This window comes from Lagopus leucura, unplaced genomic scaffold (genome assembly GCF_019238085.1).
Source record: "Lagopus leucura isolate 7727_CA_CO unplaced genomic scaffold, USGS_WTPT01 Super-Scaffold_100002, whole genome shotgun sequence".
NCBI classification, from domain to species: domain Eukaryota; kingdom Metazoa; phylum Chordata; class Aves; order Galliformes; family Phasianidae; genus Lagopus; species Lagopus leucura.
The window spans coordinates 78,550,881-78,569,615 of NW_024962263.1; the positions used below are offsets into that span (position 1 = coordinate 78,550,881).

Genomic DNA, 18,735 nt, shown 5'->3' on the forward strand with positions numbered 1-18,735 from the left:
GGGACTGGTTTATAAAAGTCAGGAGTTGGTCTCATATTCTGAAAATAAAGGACCAGAATATCTGAGCAAGCTTTGTAAATCCAGGTATTCTTTTCACATCCACTGTTTGAATCAAATGGATACCATGAGTTAACTACAGACCATGCATGTGAGCACTTTGCTGATGTTTGTTTGGATCTGCTACATGCAGAAGAAAATATTCAAAGTTTGTGGGAATTCAGGATTTAAATAATTTATCCTTACGTGATTTATCCATACACGATTTAGCTCATTGCCAGAAACAGTGAATTAAACATAAGGGACTCTGAAGACATCCTATGCATCAAGGTTACATTTAGTGATAAACACAACAGAGCAATGAGAGAATCTCAGAAACACACATCTGATTCATTCTTTCTCAAGGTTAGAACCATTTAGCTAGATGAACAAACTCAAAAGGTGAGCTGGAGGGGTTCAATGAGATGTGCAAATGCTTCGGACACCACTCACCTACATGTAACTTCAATCTGATCTGCTCTAACAGAGTGACAAAAATGTAACTGCGTGTGAAATCAGCCTGGACACCAAAGAGAGAATTAGTGCGGTCAGGCTTTAGCCTAAGGAAGTGAGCCTCTTCAGGTCATCTTGAAAGAGAGGCAAGGCTTCTCCAGAGTACTTTAAGTAAAGATCTATTTGTCTTTCCAAAAATCTATTTGTTTTCCACAGCTTAAACGACTAGTGCTGAACTAATACCAAAGTTAGCTGACCACACGGATTAGCAAGAGAGTGAAGATTTTTCCCTGAGAGCTCACATAGAGCAGTTCCTGCAGCTGCTTATAACAAGGCTGTCTTGAATCTAGGCCAGTTCACCAATTCTTTTTACACCATTCTACACAAGCACAGCGAAAAGGCAGAAGTAATGGATGTCACTTAAAGGCAGCACTTCTTGCCAGGAGGAATGCCCATGGAGCTACGGGCTCAGTCTGAATATTCCAGCTGGTTTAAACAAGCAGTACAAAGAAACCCTATGTGATGCAACTCTGCAGACAGCCCCCTCCCAGCATCCAATATTCTTTCATATGTGAAATTTCCTCCCCCTAAGGTATTTTTCTTGTCTAAGGAGACATACAAAGACCCCTTCTAAATGTTCCATGTGTTCAACTTCTAACTCCTGTAGTGAAAATTTATTTCCATCAGGTACGAACAGCCTCACCACACAGTTGCACCTTTATTAAATCCCTGTCAGCACATTCCAGCAGAGATGTTTCCCTCTGCCTAGCAATGTTTGGAGCTAAAACATCCTTAGAAAAAGAAAAATTAAAAAAGGAGTGGGAGGAGGCGGGTGGTACTGTTTGTGAAAGTCAGATCTAAGTACTCACCCATCTCTGTTACACTGGAACTATCCTATTTATTTCAGAAATTCAGAAGCCAACTTCATAGCCTTACTTCTAGCTAACAGACAGCCCTCGCAGCAGACAGATGAAAAATAGCATTACTTGCCTTACAGAAATAAAGTTAAGGTTCTACTGTAACATATGACATTATTGACTCTGTATGTAGTTATTTTACCAGCCACTACAGCATTTCAACTTATCTCTAACAACTCCTAACACACAGTGCTTGTACTTTTCGGAGATGAAGTAGTCATACGCTTGTCTGCTTTATCAACCACACGTGGCTGTTAAAGTGTCTTTTGATAACATTCTTTTCTTTCAAGCTCCAAAGAAGAAGAGTCACTTCTCCATAAGTAATCTCTATGTAGATAGATGAATTTTCTGCCGCACTGCAAAAAAGAGTTCTACAAAATCAAATTTCAGGGAGTCGTTGCAGTCATTTGTGTGACTGCAAGCGTGCATTCATGAAAGCTAACTCATATTTTAGACCTGCCCTTGCAAAGGAATAGGGCTGACAATATTGAGTAAGTGACCTATCATTACCTGCTCTTGACTCAGAAATGCACACCTGGTTTGGAAGCTTTGAAGATCTCAAATTACATTTTTCTCTTTACCTGCAGGCAGTTATCTCAACATTAGGGAATGTGACCCAGAGAGACAGAGTGCCCTGTATTTTCTGCTATCTCACTGACATGAAAAATGACTATTCAGAAGGGATTGAACCTTGCATCAGCACTGTAAAAGGTCAGTGCCTTAAAGCTAACCAATGCTGCACACTAATAAACTGACACAAAGATTCAAGCAGTGGTACAGGAGCGAAAGTTGAAAAGGTTACTTGTATGTTTGACTTCATTCCTTCCATGGATGAGAAAAAGCACTCCAGATGCATTAAAAAATATAAATCATCCTGCATAAAGGTACAACCATGCCATTCATGTTGTGTGCAATGCTCTGTATTACTAATGACTTGAAATCTTTCATGTCTGGTAGGATTCCCTATCTGCACTGGCTATCAGAAAATATCAGAAAATAAAAAATCAGTTGTAACTCATAATCATGTAGAGCCTCTGGACATTCAACAAAGGCACGAGAGGGGTCCTGCACCAGGAGAAGAAAAACACCACACACCAGTACAGGCTGGGGGCTCTGCAGAGAAGAATGTGTAGATTCTGGTGGCTGCCATGTTGACCAGCAGAGCGCCCTCGTGGCTGAGAAAGCAAACGGCGTCCTGGGCTGCGCAGGGAAGAGCACTGCCAGCAGGTTGAGGAAGGTCATCTTCCCCATCTACTTCACCCAAGTGAGGCTTCACATGGAGCATGCTGTGTCCAGTTTTGGGCTGTCCAGGACAAGAGAGACCTGGAGCTCCTGGAATGCATCCAGCAAAGGGCTTGTAGGATGATGAAGAGACTGGAGCATCTCTCATATGAGGAAAGGCTGAGAGGGCTGGGCCTGCTCGCCCTGGAGAAGAGAAAGTTCAGAGAGGATCTGATCAGTGAGTATCCATAGGGAAGTTGTCAAGAGGATGGAGCCAGACTCAGCGGTGCCCAGTGACAAGGGAACAGGGCCACAAATGCAGCCACAGACAGTTCCAATTGAGCATGAGAAGAAACTTCTTTCCTCTGAGGGTGACTAAGCACTGGCACAGGGTGCCTAGAGAGGTGGTGGGGTCTCCTTTCCTGGAGATATTATTCAAAAACCACCTGGACGTGGTCCTGGGTAACGTATTCCAGGGTAGCCTGCTTGAGCAAAGAGGTTGAACTAGATGATCTGCATAGATGCCTCCCAACCTCAACTGTTCTGTGACAAATTATACAGAAGCTCTGCAGGATTTTCCTATACATATTTAAAGAATTTTAAGAGCAGGGATAAAATGTTTCCAAACTTGTAAGATTTACAGTTTTTCAGCCAAATAAATATAATATAATTACTGTTGAAGTACTTCAAAATCTGTTAAGTAGTTAACCAATAGATATCCCACTGGCTCATAAATGTACCTTTTATGAGTTTATAAACACCAGTTTCTAACAGATGGTGACAGACAGGAGAAGAGCAATTAGTGAAGAGATCCAGTGGGCTGATCACACCACTCAGTGTTTCATCCTCAGTCAGCCTTTGGTCCACTTACTGTCTGACAGCAGACACGTGAGGAGCAGGGGGAGCTGAACTGTTTCTCTACTCAAGATGTACTTACTATCCCAGAGTAGCTCCATGTCTCTGGTAAAATAATCAGGGAAACTGCTAATGATATTTAAATTATCTCACTTTGCCCTATTCTAAACAGTGAACTTACTCTGTCTGGGGGCAAAATAAACTCTTCTGTATTGGCTTAGTCCTCATGCAGGCTATTACCTGAGTTAATAAGCATTTCTAGAATTACAGCTTATTTTCTTAGAGAACTGGTAATAAGCCACAGTAACAGAAGCTGCATTTAATAACAAAGAGTAAGAAAAGGTGCCTTTTTAGTACTGTTAAGCCAACAACGTATAGAGATAAACCTCCTTCTCCAAGTACAAAGCTTAAGATAAATCTTTCAGGGTCCTGCAGCTTAAGTTTTTTCTACATAAAACTTGTGTTTGTTTTGATTTTAAAACGTATCCATAGATCACACTATCTAATCCAATGCTGATACGTATTTACATATTCTTAGTGAGATTAGGAGTAGTTTATTAAAATTTAAAGTAAACTGGTTAAAATCTCAGGTTCTCTAAAAACAAATTAAGCAAAACTTAACTAAGGTACTTAAATCTACCATCAGATTGGATAACAGGAAGAATTTCCTCTAAAAAATGTGGTAATGCACTGGAAAATGCTGCCCAGGAAAGTGATGGAGTCATCATAGAATCATAGAATCCCTGAAGGTGTTTAAGAAAAGGGTTGATGCATTGCTTAAAGACATGGTTTAGTGGGCAATATTGGTGGTAGGTGAACAGTTGGAGTAGATCTTTTCCAGACTTAGTGACTGTATGATTCTAGATACCACTGATACCTGACTTGACATGGATTACATCAATTCTATTTGTAAGATGATGTAAATTAACTCAATCAATGTTCGTTTAAGTTTCATCTGAGCCAGACAATGTTTTCTACATATGAAAGGGTATTCTATAAAAAAAAAAAAGATATGGTTAAAAACCATAGGGCTAGAGAAACAGCTCTGTATGCTTGGCTTTGTCCAAAGAATTACGTTGTTCTTCAAATAAACAGAGAAGCGAGTAGAGGAACAGTGAAACGCTTTCCAGACTTGCTGTCACCACCAAAAGTGAAAAAAGCAAATATATCCAGACATTTATAAGAGTAATTAGAAAAAATTCTAATTCCATTTTCATCTGGGCAAGTAGTTCAACAGTGTCACATAAAACGATTCTCGTATTTCTTGTCAAATTCCCATCAATTTAGTTCCTATTTCTTCACATGCGAGATTAACAGATTTTAGGAGGAAAAGGAAAGTAGCTTTAAAGCTTTCTTTCTGAGTGTCTCTTCAGACAGCTGAAGTAAAACTCAGTTACCCACTTTTTAGATCTCTCACCATCAAATTGTAGCTGGGACATAAGCTGCCCCTAGGTAAAGTTAAGAGAATCAGTAGCATCAGCATATTTTATACATGCTAGAGAAGAGCCAGTAATTAATTGTAATAGGCTAATCCATCTAAATATGGATTTGTCAGGTTTTTAAGATGATTGAGTCACTGACCCTTCTCAGCCAGTATCCAGTTGCATCCTGTGGCTAAAACTTAAAGTAGAGGGGATCAACTTTCTCCTCTTAGAGGTATCTGTGTGCTGACTTTTGTGGCTTTTGGCTTGTTTAGATCCAGCTCTGGTAGCCTGACATATGAGACCAGCTACCTTCAGGTTTTTGCTAATCAACACAAAACCATGGGATATTTTAATGCTCTTACTATAAAAAAATAAAGTCAGCAGTGATAGTTCTTCAATTTTATAGAGGTTAACGCTTTATTGTTAGTTACTGGAATTCCTACTGAGAACCAAAAAAGCCACAGAAAATGAACTTCCACAGGGATTTCTCAAAGCATACATACAACAGGACTGAGCGGTGTTGGCAGGAAAGCTTTTTCCTCGTCTCTCCAGTTTCTCTTTTAAGGAAAAACTAAGACAGGCTCAAGGCTTTCACAGAAGTTTGTGTTGGCCATCTCCACCCAGATCGTCTACACGCGCCAAGCTCGCCTGTTGAGATGAATGCTCAAGCTGGAGAGGCATTCCTTATTTCTGTTAAAGAAACAGCCCACCAACGGGTGTTTGTAGGTAAGAACAAAGCGCTATCACATGAGGTATAACATGCACAGATCAACTCCAGCCCCACAAAGCTGCAGACACTGCAGATCGAAGGAACTGAGGAAATGGCTGGAGGGATATATTTCAGTGCAGAATTTTAAATCTAATATTAAGCTTAAGAAGGGCCTTACAAAAGTAGTTCAAGACCTTTATGTCTTTGGAGGAAATCTTCACTGTGCTTTCTGCAGACAGTTGGAGTAGAGGACCCCATAATTATACTGTATGTTGTATTTCACTGGAGAACAAAAACATTTTACAGACGTAGCATTAACTGCAAGTTTTGTTTATGGCAGCACCTGACTGGAAATACTTCACGTATCATTTGTGTATCTAGTACAATGCAAGGTGTCCTTTGGTGTTGGCTTCCCTATCTGAGGACATTAACAGATAAATGATAAAGTAAATAATAAGTAAATATTAAGGTAAATAAACCATAAAGTGAAACTTCTGGCACTTTACATTAATAAAAATGCTGTTTAAAACATTATTTCAACCACATACCCAGGACATCTCTGGCTTCTACTTCAGTTCTTATAACCCAAATTATTTCTTTAATATAGTGATTAGAAGTAGGAAGTTACACCAGAAACTGTAGTACTAGGAAAGACAACTGTTATTCCATCTACCTTTTAAGACAGCAAACAGAAGGGACAACAGTGGCTGAAGAGATCTCTTAATGTGAAAGGTTTTGTGTTTATCAATGCCTTCAAATTTATTCCCTAGGAACATCAGCAGCAGACTTCAGGTTGCTTAAGGCCGGCATGACTGGCTTTAAGGAACACCGAGCCAGGGAGAAACTGTAAATGGAAGTTATGACCACCATTATCCTTGACACGGAATGTGCCAGAGGATTATCACATACATTTCCTATTCCTAGGTGTCCCAACACACTTGTGTTTCATCATGCACAAATATTTCTCCCCAGAACATGGCATTTTCTTCTTTCAAAGCTGTGGGGTGCTGCTGATGGATCACCTGCATGCCATGCCACACAGATCCGCATATGGCTGATGTTGAAGTACTGGGACTCTGACCAGCTCTCACTGCTCTGCGGGAACAGTTTTATGGCTTCAGAGTATAAACCCCCTACCTAGAAGTAGGCTGTGCAGAAGGGAGCCAGAAATCAGGCGGGTTACTCAAAAATAAACATTCAAAAGGTGTTTGGTTTTCTTAAATCAAGTTTCAGAGTTTACAATACCTTAAGTTTTAAAAATGTCAAAAGCCTTCAAGGACTTCTTTTCCAGAAAGACAAGTGAGAGGCTGTCTGGCCTAGGGAGGTCCATGGAGAGTTCCCATTAAGTCTGGCAGTGGAACAGGCACTCGGTATGCACACCACCACCAATCTGAGAGCTCTCCTGGAAATCAGAACTGCTCTGCTTTCTTAAGGGAAATTCATAGGAATGTATCCATCTAACTGGAACAAGACAGATTTCTTCTATATATTTGGGAACATTCTTGCCCAAATTACTTCAAAATACTTCTTCAAGAGCAAATTTCCTGCCTTTAGAAGTTCACTGTCTACAAACACACCTATTCCCAGTCAGCTAAAAAACTTTCAGATGGCATATAACAGGAAAATTCACACACAAATCTGATGTATTCCTGCCTTTAGAAGAGAGGTAGGAAACAGTACTGTTTGTTTAGTCACACAAGATTGGTGAATTCTTTGATGATTTCTGTTTAAAGCTCATTAAAAACATCCAATGTTAAACCTCAAGCACCCTTGAAATAACGGCTTCATTCATGGTAGGTAGGAGGCAGCAAAAAAAAATCAAAGTTGGCAAAAGAACTGGTTTCTGATCTTCCTCCCCTTTACATCTGTATGGAAAGACTCAATTTTACCTCCCTGCCTCTACAAGGTTTTCATCACGTTTACTTCAGATGTCTGCACCAAGGATGTAAGAGAGCAGCTCTGTACAGTTCAGGAAACCACTTGGTTCAGGTCAGAATCATAGAATCTGTGATTCTGTGATAGGTTAGGTATAAAAGGAAAGAATATTCCAAGAAAATTGCGCTCACTGGAACTGTAGGACATTTAATTCTCTGCTCTTGTGGAGCGAGATCCATCGTGACATCCCACTATGCACTGTGCTGTGATGGAAGGAGGTGTGATGGGAAGGCTATCCATGCTGTATTACACACTTTTTGCTAAGTATCCACACTAGATGCACGCTTTCCTCAAAAACCATTTTCTCACCTCAGTGCTCAACTTGGATACTGTCTACTTGTCTACAGTGTCAGTGTCCAATTACCAGCAAAAACAGCCTTTCAAAGCAATCCGTACCAAAACATTTTGACAAAGACACAGTAGGAAGTCCAGGGAAATCATTAGCAGCACTGAGTATGTTCTCTTCACATTCAGAATGAAAATCATTTACGTGTTATTTCAGATTAAGGAGATAAAGGCCTGTTAGCATACTCTGAGTTGATATAAATTTCCTATCTGCTTTTATGACCATTTCATAGTTAGTAAGGCACATTTTTTGGGAATCAGTTTTAATGTAAAATTGTAAACATTAGTTTTATTGTCGTAATCATGCTTTCCTTTATTCTATATCCTTAAACACTTTAACTATGGTTTTCATGGAATGCTTTTCACTAAAGGATTCAGCTATTTTTAAAGGGCTAACATGATTTAAGTCCTTTCCTATTAGAGCAAAAATAAAATAAGTGATACAGAGTGTGTGTCTCTCAATCCTTCTCCTTGTTTTTAATCTCTCACTCTCCTTTGAGAAACAGAAAAGTCACCCTTCACAAAGGACAGGAAAAGAAAAAATCATATAAAAAAAAAATCACACAAGGTGGAAAAACTCATTAAAACCATCTGGAAAAAAAAGAAAAATGTAACAGTTTTTCTGAATTCTTATTCTGGTTTATTTTAAGTACTACAGTTACTGACTGGAAGCTATCCACGTGTTCTGCTGAAGCTCACAGATCAAACACACAGGAGCGTGCTGCTCTTCATCCTCCAGAACTCTCTGACACACTTTTGCTGCAGAGCTCTGCTTTATTCCCCTTCTAGGTCCACCTATTCCCTGGCTCTTCTCAACAAGTATGTATGTCCACTTAAGACACTCACTCATCTCACTGAAGGAACAATACGAATTTCTCAGCTGAAAGACTCCCAGCTGTGGTAGATGAAGGACTGCTAAGTGAGCAGCACTTCCCACCTTCTGCAACTGGCACAGAGCATGAAGCCTGTATACAGATAGCATTTCCCTAAAAACTGATCAGGATGAGACAGCAGAGCAAAGAAATGCTAACAGGAAATTACTAGGAGACAGCTTGACAGCAATTACCAAATTATATGACATCAAGTTTCCTTGCACTCTGCCACACACAGCTACAACATGACTTTACATTCACCAGATGTTTAAACCTGCTTTACCAAATAAGATGTTAAATTCTACATACTGAAAATAAGCAGAAGTGCACAAGTCAGTGCTGACTATCTGGAAGACTCCAGGTCAGACTCTAGCCCACCTGTTTCATTCCCACAGATCTTTGGCTTTGACATCTAAAGGAAGCTCAGTATAGGACTCTCAAAATGACCACAAGAAAGAAAAACAAAACATTGGCACTAATCTGAGATCCCCAAATGTGATTATTTTAACTAGCAGGTTGGCTCAGTGCTGCACGTGGTAGTATAAAACAAACCACAAATTGCATTGAAATGCAATACAGTTATGGTGGAACAACTGATTTTGTGCCCTGAAAATAAATTAATTATCAAAATAAACACGTGGAATAGTCCTGCCAAAGATATATTCTCCCAGTTCCAGTTTAACAGAACTCTTTCCCTTCCTCTAGAGAAAATCTGAAGATTCTTCTACACTTTTTTAAAATGAATTGTTCAGTCCCACAGTCATGTTGTGTTTCTTTCAACTCTAACAACAGCTTAAGTGAGTAAGCATTTATTCAACTACTTTTGATGAAGAACTGAAAGTATGACTTTACATCAAGTCTTAATGACGAAAAAAAAGGCCAGAAAATAAGAAAACGTGCAACCACTCCCTTCAAATACGACCGTTCTTTGCTTAATGATCTCCTGTCGAAAAATATGACATGAAGAAAACAAATAATCCCTTTTTTTCTTATTCCTTTGGTAAGAGCCAACAGCCAATATAGTACAGATTAAAGTCCAAGTGCTCATTTTAAAAGTTGAATATACTTACGGAGTCCAAACCCTTGGAAAGGCAGCAATTTCTTCTGGTGTGTACTCATCTAACCTCCTGGGGACTACGCGTGGCTGAGGAATCTCTTGTAGAAGGTTCTTCTCTATATCTTCTGGGATAACCTGAGGGTGAGAACAGTCAAACGCTAGAAAGAAGGTACTTAGAAAACACCTTCTCCCCAAATCCAGACCAAAAACTGTCAACACTGCTGCATTCTTCATGCTAAATGAAGTCATAATACAGAAGACAATCACATGCATATTTTAGATATCACAACTTTGTGAAATAAAGAGCATCAACATGTAAAGTATATTTAGTTACATATTTAAGAAGTAACTTGATTTTTCTTCATTTATCTTGTGACTGAAGCTTTGCTAGTGCTCTTCACCTCCAAAGCAAAAAGAAAGCAAGCCCAACAGTGTGATCACTCACATCTTCAGGGAACAGGTGCAACCTCTGCATCAAAGTTCTTCTCAGAAGGTTTTTGGGAAGCATCCTATAAATAGTCAGCTTGACAATCTGAAGAAAGAAAACAATGTAATGACAAATCAGACCACCTACAAATAACATGAAAAAGGTAAGTTGTTTCCCTATTTCCTGGACCTCTTTTTGGTCAACTTCTTCCATACTGAAGAACATTGGCATCACATTTTCAAGATGCTCCAAATTTCCTGTTTTGGAAGAAGGAACACTTACACCTCAGTCATATAAACACTCCACCAGTCATAAAATAAACTGCTTAGAAACTAGAGCTGTATTTTGCACTGGGGATGATTGCATATGATCACGTGACATTCAAAGAACTGAAAAGCACACTGAGAATCTTCTATTAATTCTGTAATATTAGTCATGTATATAGATAGATAGATCACTGAAATGAATTAGGCTCTAACAAATTTTACAAGTGGTCTCAGCATTTAAACACCGTAATTTGCTGTATTCAATGTTTCAATATAATCAATGCATCTTGGTATCTTAACCAAGGCTGACCTGATAAGACACTGCTTCATAACACTGTATGTATTTATAATACACTACAAGGAGGAATGGTTTCAAACTGAGATACGGGAGGTTTAGGTTAGATATTAGGAGGAAGTTTTTCACAGAGGGTGGTGAGGCACTGGAACAGGTTGCCCAAGGAGGTTGTGGATGCCCCATCCCCGGAGGCATTCAAGGCCAGGCTGGATGTGGCTCTGGGCAGCCTGGCCTGCTGGTTGGCAACCCTGCACACAGCAGGGGGGTTGAAACTAGATGGTCATTGTGGTCCTTTTCAACCCAGGCCATTCTATGATAATTTATTCCCTTGCTATTAGTTCCAGATGAACAAACCCACTGTAGAGCATCAGGAATGAACAGAATTTATACACCCACAATAGATGATGCTTGCAGAAAAGTAACATAACATGATTTCTCTTGGACTCTAATGCAAATATCTGTAATTTAAATATGAAACATAGTGTTATGGACTTCAGCCATGAGAACATTTGTGTATGCAAAACAAGGCACGCAACCATAGGAGACCAAAGGGGATAAAAAAAGGACAGCAAGTCATTTAGAAGTAGAACCAGCATGCAATTTTTTTGAGCATAAGTAAACCCACTCTGACTATGCTCCAAGCCACTCAGATTTGAGCCCTTTCACCAGAGTAATTTTTATACTGTACAATTATTTCACTAACAGGAAAATATCACATAGAAAGCTCAGAACTGTAGAATATCCTGAGTTGGAAGTGACCCAATAAGGATCATCGCATCCAACTCAATCAAGTAAACCAAGGTCAAAACAGATCCGATCTAAAGCAACGGAGGCAGAAGCTCCATACTCCCTAACTAGGGACCCTTTCCTTTACACAAAAATTACTTGAAACTGTGATAGAATCAGTGTTAATTCCTTAGCTTAAATACACATCCATGTATCTGTAAGTCATTGGTCACATATTTGACCCTGTGCATGTACAGCTTATTAATGATTTCACTCCAATAAAAAGAAAGACTTTAAAATACTTTAATGAGCAGTTAAGTATTTAACTTCTTCAAGCAACCAGTGTTTGTGCCAGATCTTTCATCATCCTCTGCAGCCTGGAACAGACATCTGTTGGAACAAGTCAATGACCTGGATGAACTGCTGCTCTATTCTGGTTGTAGACACTCCTGCCTGATGAATCTGATTCCATTTTCTTGGCTCTGGGCAGCCTGGTCTAGTGATTGGTAATCCTGCACATAGCAGGGGGGTTGAAACTAGATGATCATTGTGGTCCTTTTCAACCCAGGCCATTCTATGATTCTTTATAATGTTGCTTAAAAAAGAAAAAAACAACTCTGTTTTAAAAAGTTGCCTATTAAAAAGCCATTCTGGAAAAGAATGACTGGTTTATATTTTCAAGTTAAACAGCAAAGAAATATTTTAAACTCCACGTATGGTCACTGCAGAACTGACAACCTCAGGGGACAACAAACTAACAAGATAACAGGATTTGGAGAATGAAGCCTGGATAATGAGATGTTCAGGAACAGTTTCAGTAGTTAAGCATGCTTAGTACAGTAAGTAAACCATAGATATGCTTTGGTACATCCTCCACGCTTTTCAGTAACTCCTGTGATCATGTCCTCTCACCTATGCAACATCTACATGAACAGAAAAATCACTTTCATGTGAAGCAGAAAGCATCTTTTCACTGCTAGGCAGATGGCACCGGTTTGCCCAATACAGAGCAGGAGACTTCATGGCACAGTCCCTCCCATTTCAGAGCTTACATTCAGTGGAACCTAATTCTCAGACGACACAAAGTTCGTTAACTACGCATTTCAAAGAGCTCATATTTTTAATTATATCTCTTTACGGCAGAGCCTTTAATACCTGAGCCACTTGAAAACACTGCCATCTGTACATCAGAAAAAAACGAAGAAAAGAAGGGCAATAACCTTGGATTTGGGCATCCGCAATGCCCAGCGACTCACAGTAAGTGCCGAGGAGCAAAGCCTTGCCTTCAGGCCCTGCTTTATGCCCACTGGTCAATGTAACTAACTTGCAGCACTACACAATTCATCATAGAATCACAGAATCACCAAGACTGGAAAAGACCTACAAGATCACCCAGTCCAACCATCCACCTATCACCAATAGCTCTCACTAAACCATGTCCCTCAACACAACATCCAAACGTTCCTTGAATGTCTCCAGGGTCGGTGACTCCACCACCTCCCTGGGCAGCCCATTCCAGTGCCTGACCACTCTTTCAGAGAAGTAGTATTTCCTAACGTCCAGCCTAAATTTCCCTTGGTGCAGCTTGAAGCCATTCCCTCTAGTCCTATCACCAGTTACATGAGAGAAGAGGCTGACTCCCAGCTCACTACAACCTCCCTTCAGGTAGTTACAGAGAGCAATGAGGTCAGCCCTGAGCCTCCTCTTCTCCAGACTGAACAATCCCAGCTCCTTCAGCCGCTCCTCATAAGCCCTGTGCTCCAGACCCCTCACCAGTTTTACTGCCCTTATTTGAACCTGCTCCAGGGCCTCAATGTCCTTTTGGCAGTGAGGGTTCCTTGCTGGAACAGGCAAATTTATACATCCTACACACAGTTTCCAATTTAAAGGTCTAATATAGAAGGAAAACAACCTTGGGTAAAGCTCTTTCAGTCTCCTCCCTAACAAAGTATGAGCATGGAGAAGCCAAAGAACATATTTACCTGGAACACTGTATGAGGCTCCAACATAGAATCATAGAATCACTAAGGTTGGAAAAGACCTACAAGATCATCCAGTCTAACCCATCACCAATAGTTCTCACTGAACCACGTCCCTCAACACAAAATCCAAACGTTCCTTGAACGTCTCCAGGGTTGGTGACTCCACCACCTCCCTGGGCAGCCCATTGCAGTGCCTGACCACTCTTTCAGAGAAGTACTATTTCCTAACATCCAGAATCCAATATTTCCTTTTCTGACTTCTTCCCAGATAAAACATGCTGTAAGGGAGGAAATCAACAGAGCAACACCACTCCTGAAAAGTACAAAATAATCAGACAAAGAATAAAATCTGCTCAAAGAGGTGATGTACAACAAACACCAGGAAGCAACTCTAGAGCTTAGGAAGGACACAGCCACTAGAAAGAAGGATATGAAGTGGTTCACTACAAGGCATACTGAAAACACCACTTGGACAATTTCAGGTACCAGCTCCTCAGAAGCAGCATATCTGCCAAATACCAGCTGTCTTCTGTACACAACAGTGCTCTTTTTCAGTAAATGCATGATAGAAAGGTGAAGTTCTTTTACCTCTTCTGAGTTACATGAGTAGTATAACGAAAGTGATTGTACAGTGCCATAGGAACAATTCAGACATAGGGGAATTGAACTTCTACTGCTATTCAGCACCAAAGAACTTGGAAGTTTAATTTGTTCTTTAACATGAGTAACTTGCATATTCAAGTAAGAAAGGGATTAAGATTTTTTTTTTAATTATTTATATTTAAAGCAAAAGACCAACACAACTATACGCCGTATTTAGAGCACTAAGAGGGTTTTTGTTTGCTCCTTTTTGGTTTGCAATACCAAGTTCCGTAACAATAAGCTCCTCTCCATGCTACACTAACTTCGAAGTGCCTACTGAGCCAGGCTTTGAAGTTACACTCTCCTTAATGACAAATAAATAAACCTCACAGCCATAGAAGAAAACCTAATTACATCCAGTGTTCCAGTAACAAACTTTTGCCCTGTACATACCGTTGTATCAGTGATCCCTTACTTCCCTGGATGAAAAGAAAACAGGCTTTCAAATATCAACAGCAAGATTTAAAAGTGTTTTCTGCTCAAGTTTTTCTTCAGAAGGTGATTATTGTGCAGGTATAATGGCAAGCCTATACATGCAAGCAGTTGCTTACTTGCATTCAAAAGGAGAATTAGAATATTTTAAGCCCCTCCAGAGCAATGCCAGCAGCTGAACAAACCCTGACACCCCCGAAGGCTTCCTCACAGTGTGTCTGTAGAGCTACCCTGCCTGGCTTCATCATCTTCCTTAGTAGGTAGTATGCGTTCTGAATAACTACTGCCCATTATTTCTTTGTCAAAAGCAACACAGGCTCTGAATGCTGCAAATGTCAATTCTCTCACCAAGTATCTGATACGAGCCAAACACCCATTTCTTTTCTGTTTTGAGGGAGTTTCTGTTCCAGCTAAACACAAAAAGATAAAGCAAGCCAAGTTTGGGTTACTTTTAGAACCAGAAACAGGAGGAAAAAAAAAAAAGGGGGCTGAAAATTTTGTCTTATCTGGATTATTATCTGGTTCTGCATATTAGATCTGTCAGCATGTTCTGCAGGCATTTTAATTAACGTCCCAAGTTCTTCCCAGGATTTTCCAAATATTATTTTTTCCCTCTCAAATCTGTGAGGGTTACAAGCACACAGGAGCATCTCCTGCTCTTCCCATACCAAGCACTCTGAAGCCTCATCTTGAAAATGCTGGTCTCATGCCTATTTGCATTTCCTCACCCAAATAAAACATGTGCAAATGTTATTAAAAACAAAACCAACATCCTAAACACATGCAAACAACTGTTTCATTCATTTCTGAAGGACTCTTCTTTGATAGAGGAATATTACACGGATTTTTCTTAGCAAACTACAATGGAAATCAACAGTGTACTTAACATCTGTCCTGAAGGAGTAGCTGGAGCACACAGAGTGTTAGTACTGCATTAACTTGATGAATAGAGACTCTTTTGTACAGCAACAAGGCATTGTGCTGCACCTAAAGAACAAGTTTAATATCCTGGTTGATGGGTGGTCTGAAAATTCACATTATATCTAAGTTAGAGAAAGAAAATGCTGAAACATGAAGCTATTTTCTCTCCATTAGATACTTCCTAGAGCAGCCTGGCCAAGCCCAGCACAAGAGAGCTGTTCTCCAATATTCTCTGGAATGTTAGACAACTGAAAATAACAGAAATTTTAAAGAGTTTCACAGATATCTGTCTCCCCGTGCCTCTCGAAGGGACTCGAAGGTGTTAAAGGTAGAAATGCATGTCTTCCTGGTCATCACTGTAATTTCTGCCTTTCCATATAACCAGCATTTTCCAAAGTAATGAAAAATTGGCACAATGAACATGGAACATCAACTATGCAGATCTCTTTCTGTATGCAGCATGTCATATAAGCATAAAAAGACATCTGAAATGGGAAAAAAACCAGTAACAGTCTGTCAAACTTGGGCACTAAGTTGTACATCTCAAACTAGACACCAAAAATATGCACTTTAAATCTTTCCAACTCAGAAGAAATGTCAGGCATTGAAGAAGGCTGCCCAGAGAGTTTGTCCTTGCAGCTTTCAGCACCAGTGTGGATCAGCCCCCGCCAGCCTTATCTCAACTGCCACCACTACTTCCAGCAGCAGGCTGCACTGAACATCTCCTGAGGCTCCCTCAAATCTGAATCATCCTCTGATCCTATAAACAAACAAACGCATACACACACATCCAAAATCCAGCATAAATCCTTCTCAAGCACTTACCACTACACAAAAGGAAAAAACAGCTCTAAATTTAATGAGATAATGCAGGTTGACACCATAGCACTCAAATGCGATTATTAAATGATCAACATACACCACTGTTTTGATACCCTATGAAGTACAATGAAAATGAAAATGGAAATGACTGTTTAACCCTTCTGCAATTACATCTAAATCCAGTAATTCTACTTGTGCCTTTCAGCCCCCATGCAAACACATATTGTTTTGCATCCAAGTATTCACTACAGCCCCTTTAGTTTGCTATTTATCATTTTTATTCATAAAATAAGTATTTCTGCATATAACTGCATTTAAACATGACTGTAATTGAAAAAATATGTGTTTGAATCTATACTTATCTTAAGTAAAGATAATGTTAAGCAGTAGTGCAGTATTTACTGCATGTGTATCTACACAAAAAAAACTTACCAACTTTAATCTATTTGTTACATAAACTGACAACAGTCATATCCATTTCAAAATTAACATCCCACAATTAGCAGCAGGTTTTATGTCAACATCTTTTCCCTTGGAAGGAGCCTCTTCCAAGAACGTGATGGCTTAATTTCTCTAATGGCACTTCTTCCCAAATTGATGTTGACTCATCTAATGAACCACTACCAAGATGAAGTAGCAGGCTACAACAGGACCAAAAGCAGAGAAAAAGCACTGGCCTCCAGGATGAAAACAACGTTTTAAAGAATGGAGACTTGGATTCCATAGAAAGATGCATTCAGCTTCCTACAATCAAACTAGTTCTACTGGCCTCACAGCAATCGGACCAAATATAACTTTAAAAAACAAGTCTCTGTTTTTATTTAACAGAAAAAGTGAAACAAAGTAATTGATGTATGTCACCATAACATTGCCTGTGGCATAGTGTTGGAATCACAGAATCACAGAATTGCAGGGGTTGGAAGGGACCTCCAGAGATCATCGAGTCCAAACCCCGAAGTAGACAGTCTTTCCAGTCCTTTCCAACCCAAACCACTCTATGATTCTATAAATAAAACAAGTTAATAAATTATCACCCTAATTTCTATATTTGTCATATCCCGATGGATTCTACACCAAAACAATAAACAAATGTTTCTAGCCATAAAATCCTTTGTGATTTGAAACCTAACTGGTACATGTAAAAAATACATCCTGCCAAATTACCACCAAATTACCACTCACTGCTATTAATTATGGCAATAACCACATATCTTTGAAAGACAGCCATCCAAACAGTTCAACAAAAGTTAATTGCTGAGGGCTCTCCAGACTTTTTAAAATTCATTTTTAAAGAAAGAAAGTTTCTCTTGCTAAATTAGACCACGTCCTGAGCCACATCAGCATTTGCTGAGTCTCTATCCAACATGTTTTAGTTATTGGCAAAGCACTAAATCCAGAGGAATGCCTGCACAGAAATCCATCTAGGAGTCTGGCAAGAAAAGAGGTATTTCAGAATGAGTGCCAGAAGATCATTTATAGAACCCAATTCTCAGAGCCTAGCAAACAAGTTGTGCTATACTGCCTCCCAGTGCACAACCTCTGTCTGAAGCTCAAATGAAAACGGTTGAAAAAATGGATTTTAGACACTGAACTACCAGTAATGCCCAAAGGAGTTACAACTATGTTTGAGCATTTAAGTTGTTCTGGAAAATTACTGACAGAAGGCAATACTGAAATGCAAGATTTTATTGTTTCACCATTTCAAATAAAGAAAAAAGCCCCACAAAAGTAGATAAACTTTTATGCAGACTTTTTTAACTGAGTACTTATACAATGTTTAGTACTGAAGTCTTGGGAGAAGCTAAGATTACTGAAACATTTAAAAAAAAACAAAGTAGGAAAACCCAATAATTTTGCAGCAGACAATTTCCCTAGGAAATGGAAGAAGCATTTTAATGTTTTGCATACAAGGTGACCTAAGGGAAAGCACCTGAGTCAGAGATAAAAACACAAATTTGTTCATCTCAGTGGACCTGATGCCATGATTTGAAACTATAGCACTTAGAGAACTCAGTCCTGTGAAGCTGAGCATTCAAACCTGCTGCAAAAGAAGTAATTTCATAACTCTAAGTCAACATCCCAAACCGTTCATGTCTAGTACATTTTTTTTAGGTTAGTAATAAATAAATCAAGACTAGTGTTCAACAGAATTAATAATGGCCAGATATAGACATTTACATTGATCCTCTTTACTAACCACCTTTTCCAAGTCTCTCACAGACCAGAAATACAGAGCACTGCAGACAATATCTAAAAAAAGTCATTTATGGGACACATGGGAGAAAGGGGCAGATGTATTCTCTGTATTTTTTAATATTAGCTTTATTCCAAATAACTCTTAAACTGCTAGGGTTGTTAATTTCAAGTACTGTTCAGTTCAGTCTAATTTGAGTCACTT

The 18,735-nt window shown here is 39.4% G+C and overlaps 1 protein-coding gene across 3 annotated transcripts in view; it reads right to left on the bottom strand.

Annotated features, from left to right (window-relative positions):
* The window catches only part of MRPL13 (mitochondrial ribosomal protein L13), a 29,487-nt gene that overhangs the window by 5,296 nt on the left and 5,456 nt on the right, over window positions 1–18,735 (bottom strand). For all 3 annotated transcript variants that reach the window (XR_006178474.1, XR_006178475.1, XM_042869181.1), the window contains exons 5-6: window positions 10,270–10,356; window positions 9,838–9,959 (exon numbers count right to left, since the gene is read on the bottom strand). Coding sequence is in view for 1 of the 3 variants with exons in the window: in XM_042869181.1 (XP_042725115.1) it covers window positions 9,838–9,959; window positions 10,270–10,356 (209 nt within the window). In the remaining 2 variants the exon portion in view is untranslated. The remainder of the gene's footprint in view (window positions 1–9,837; window positions 9,960–10,269; window positions 10,357–18,735) is intronic.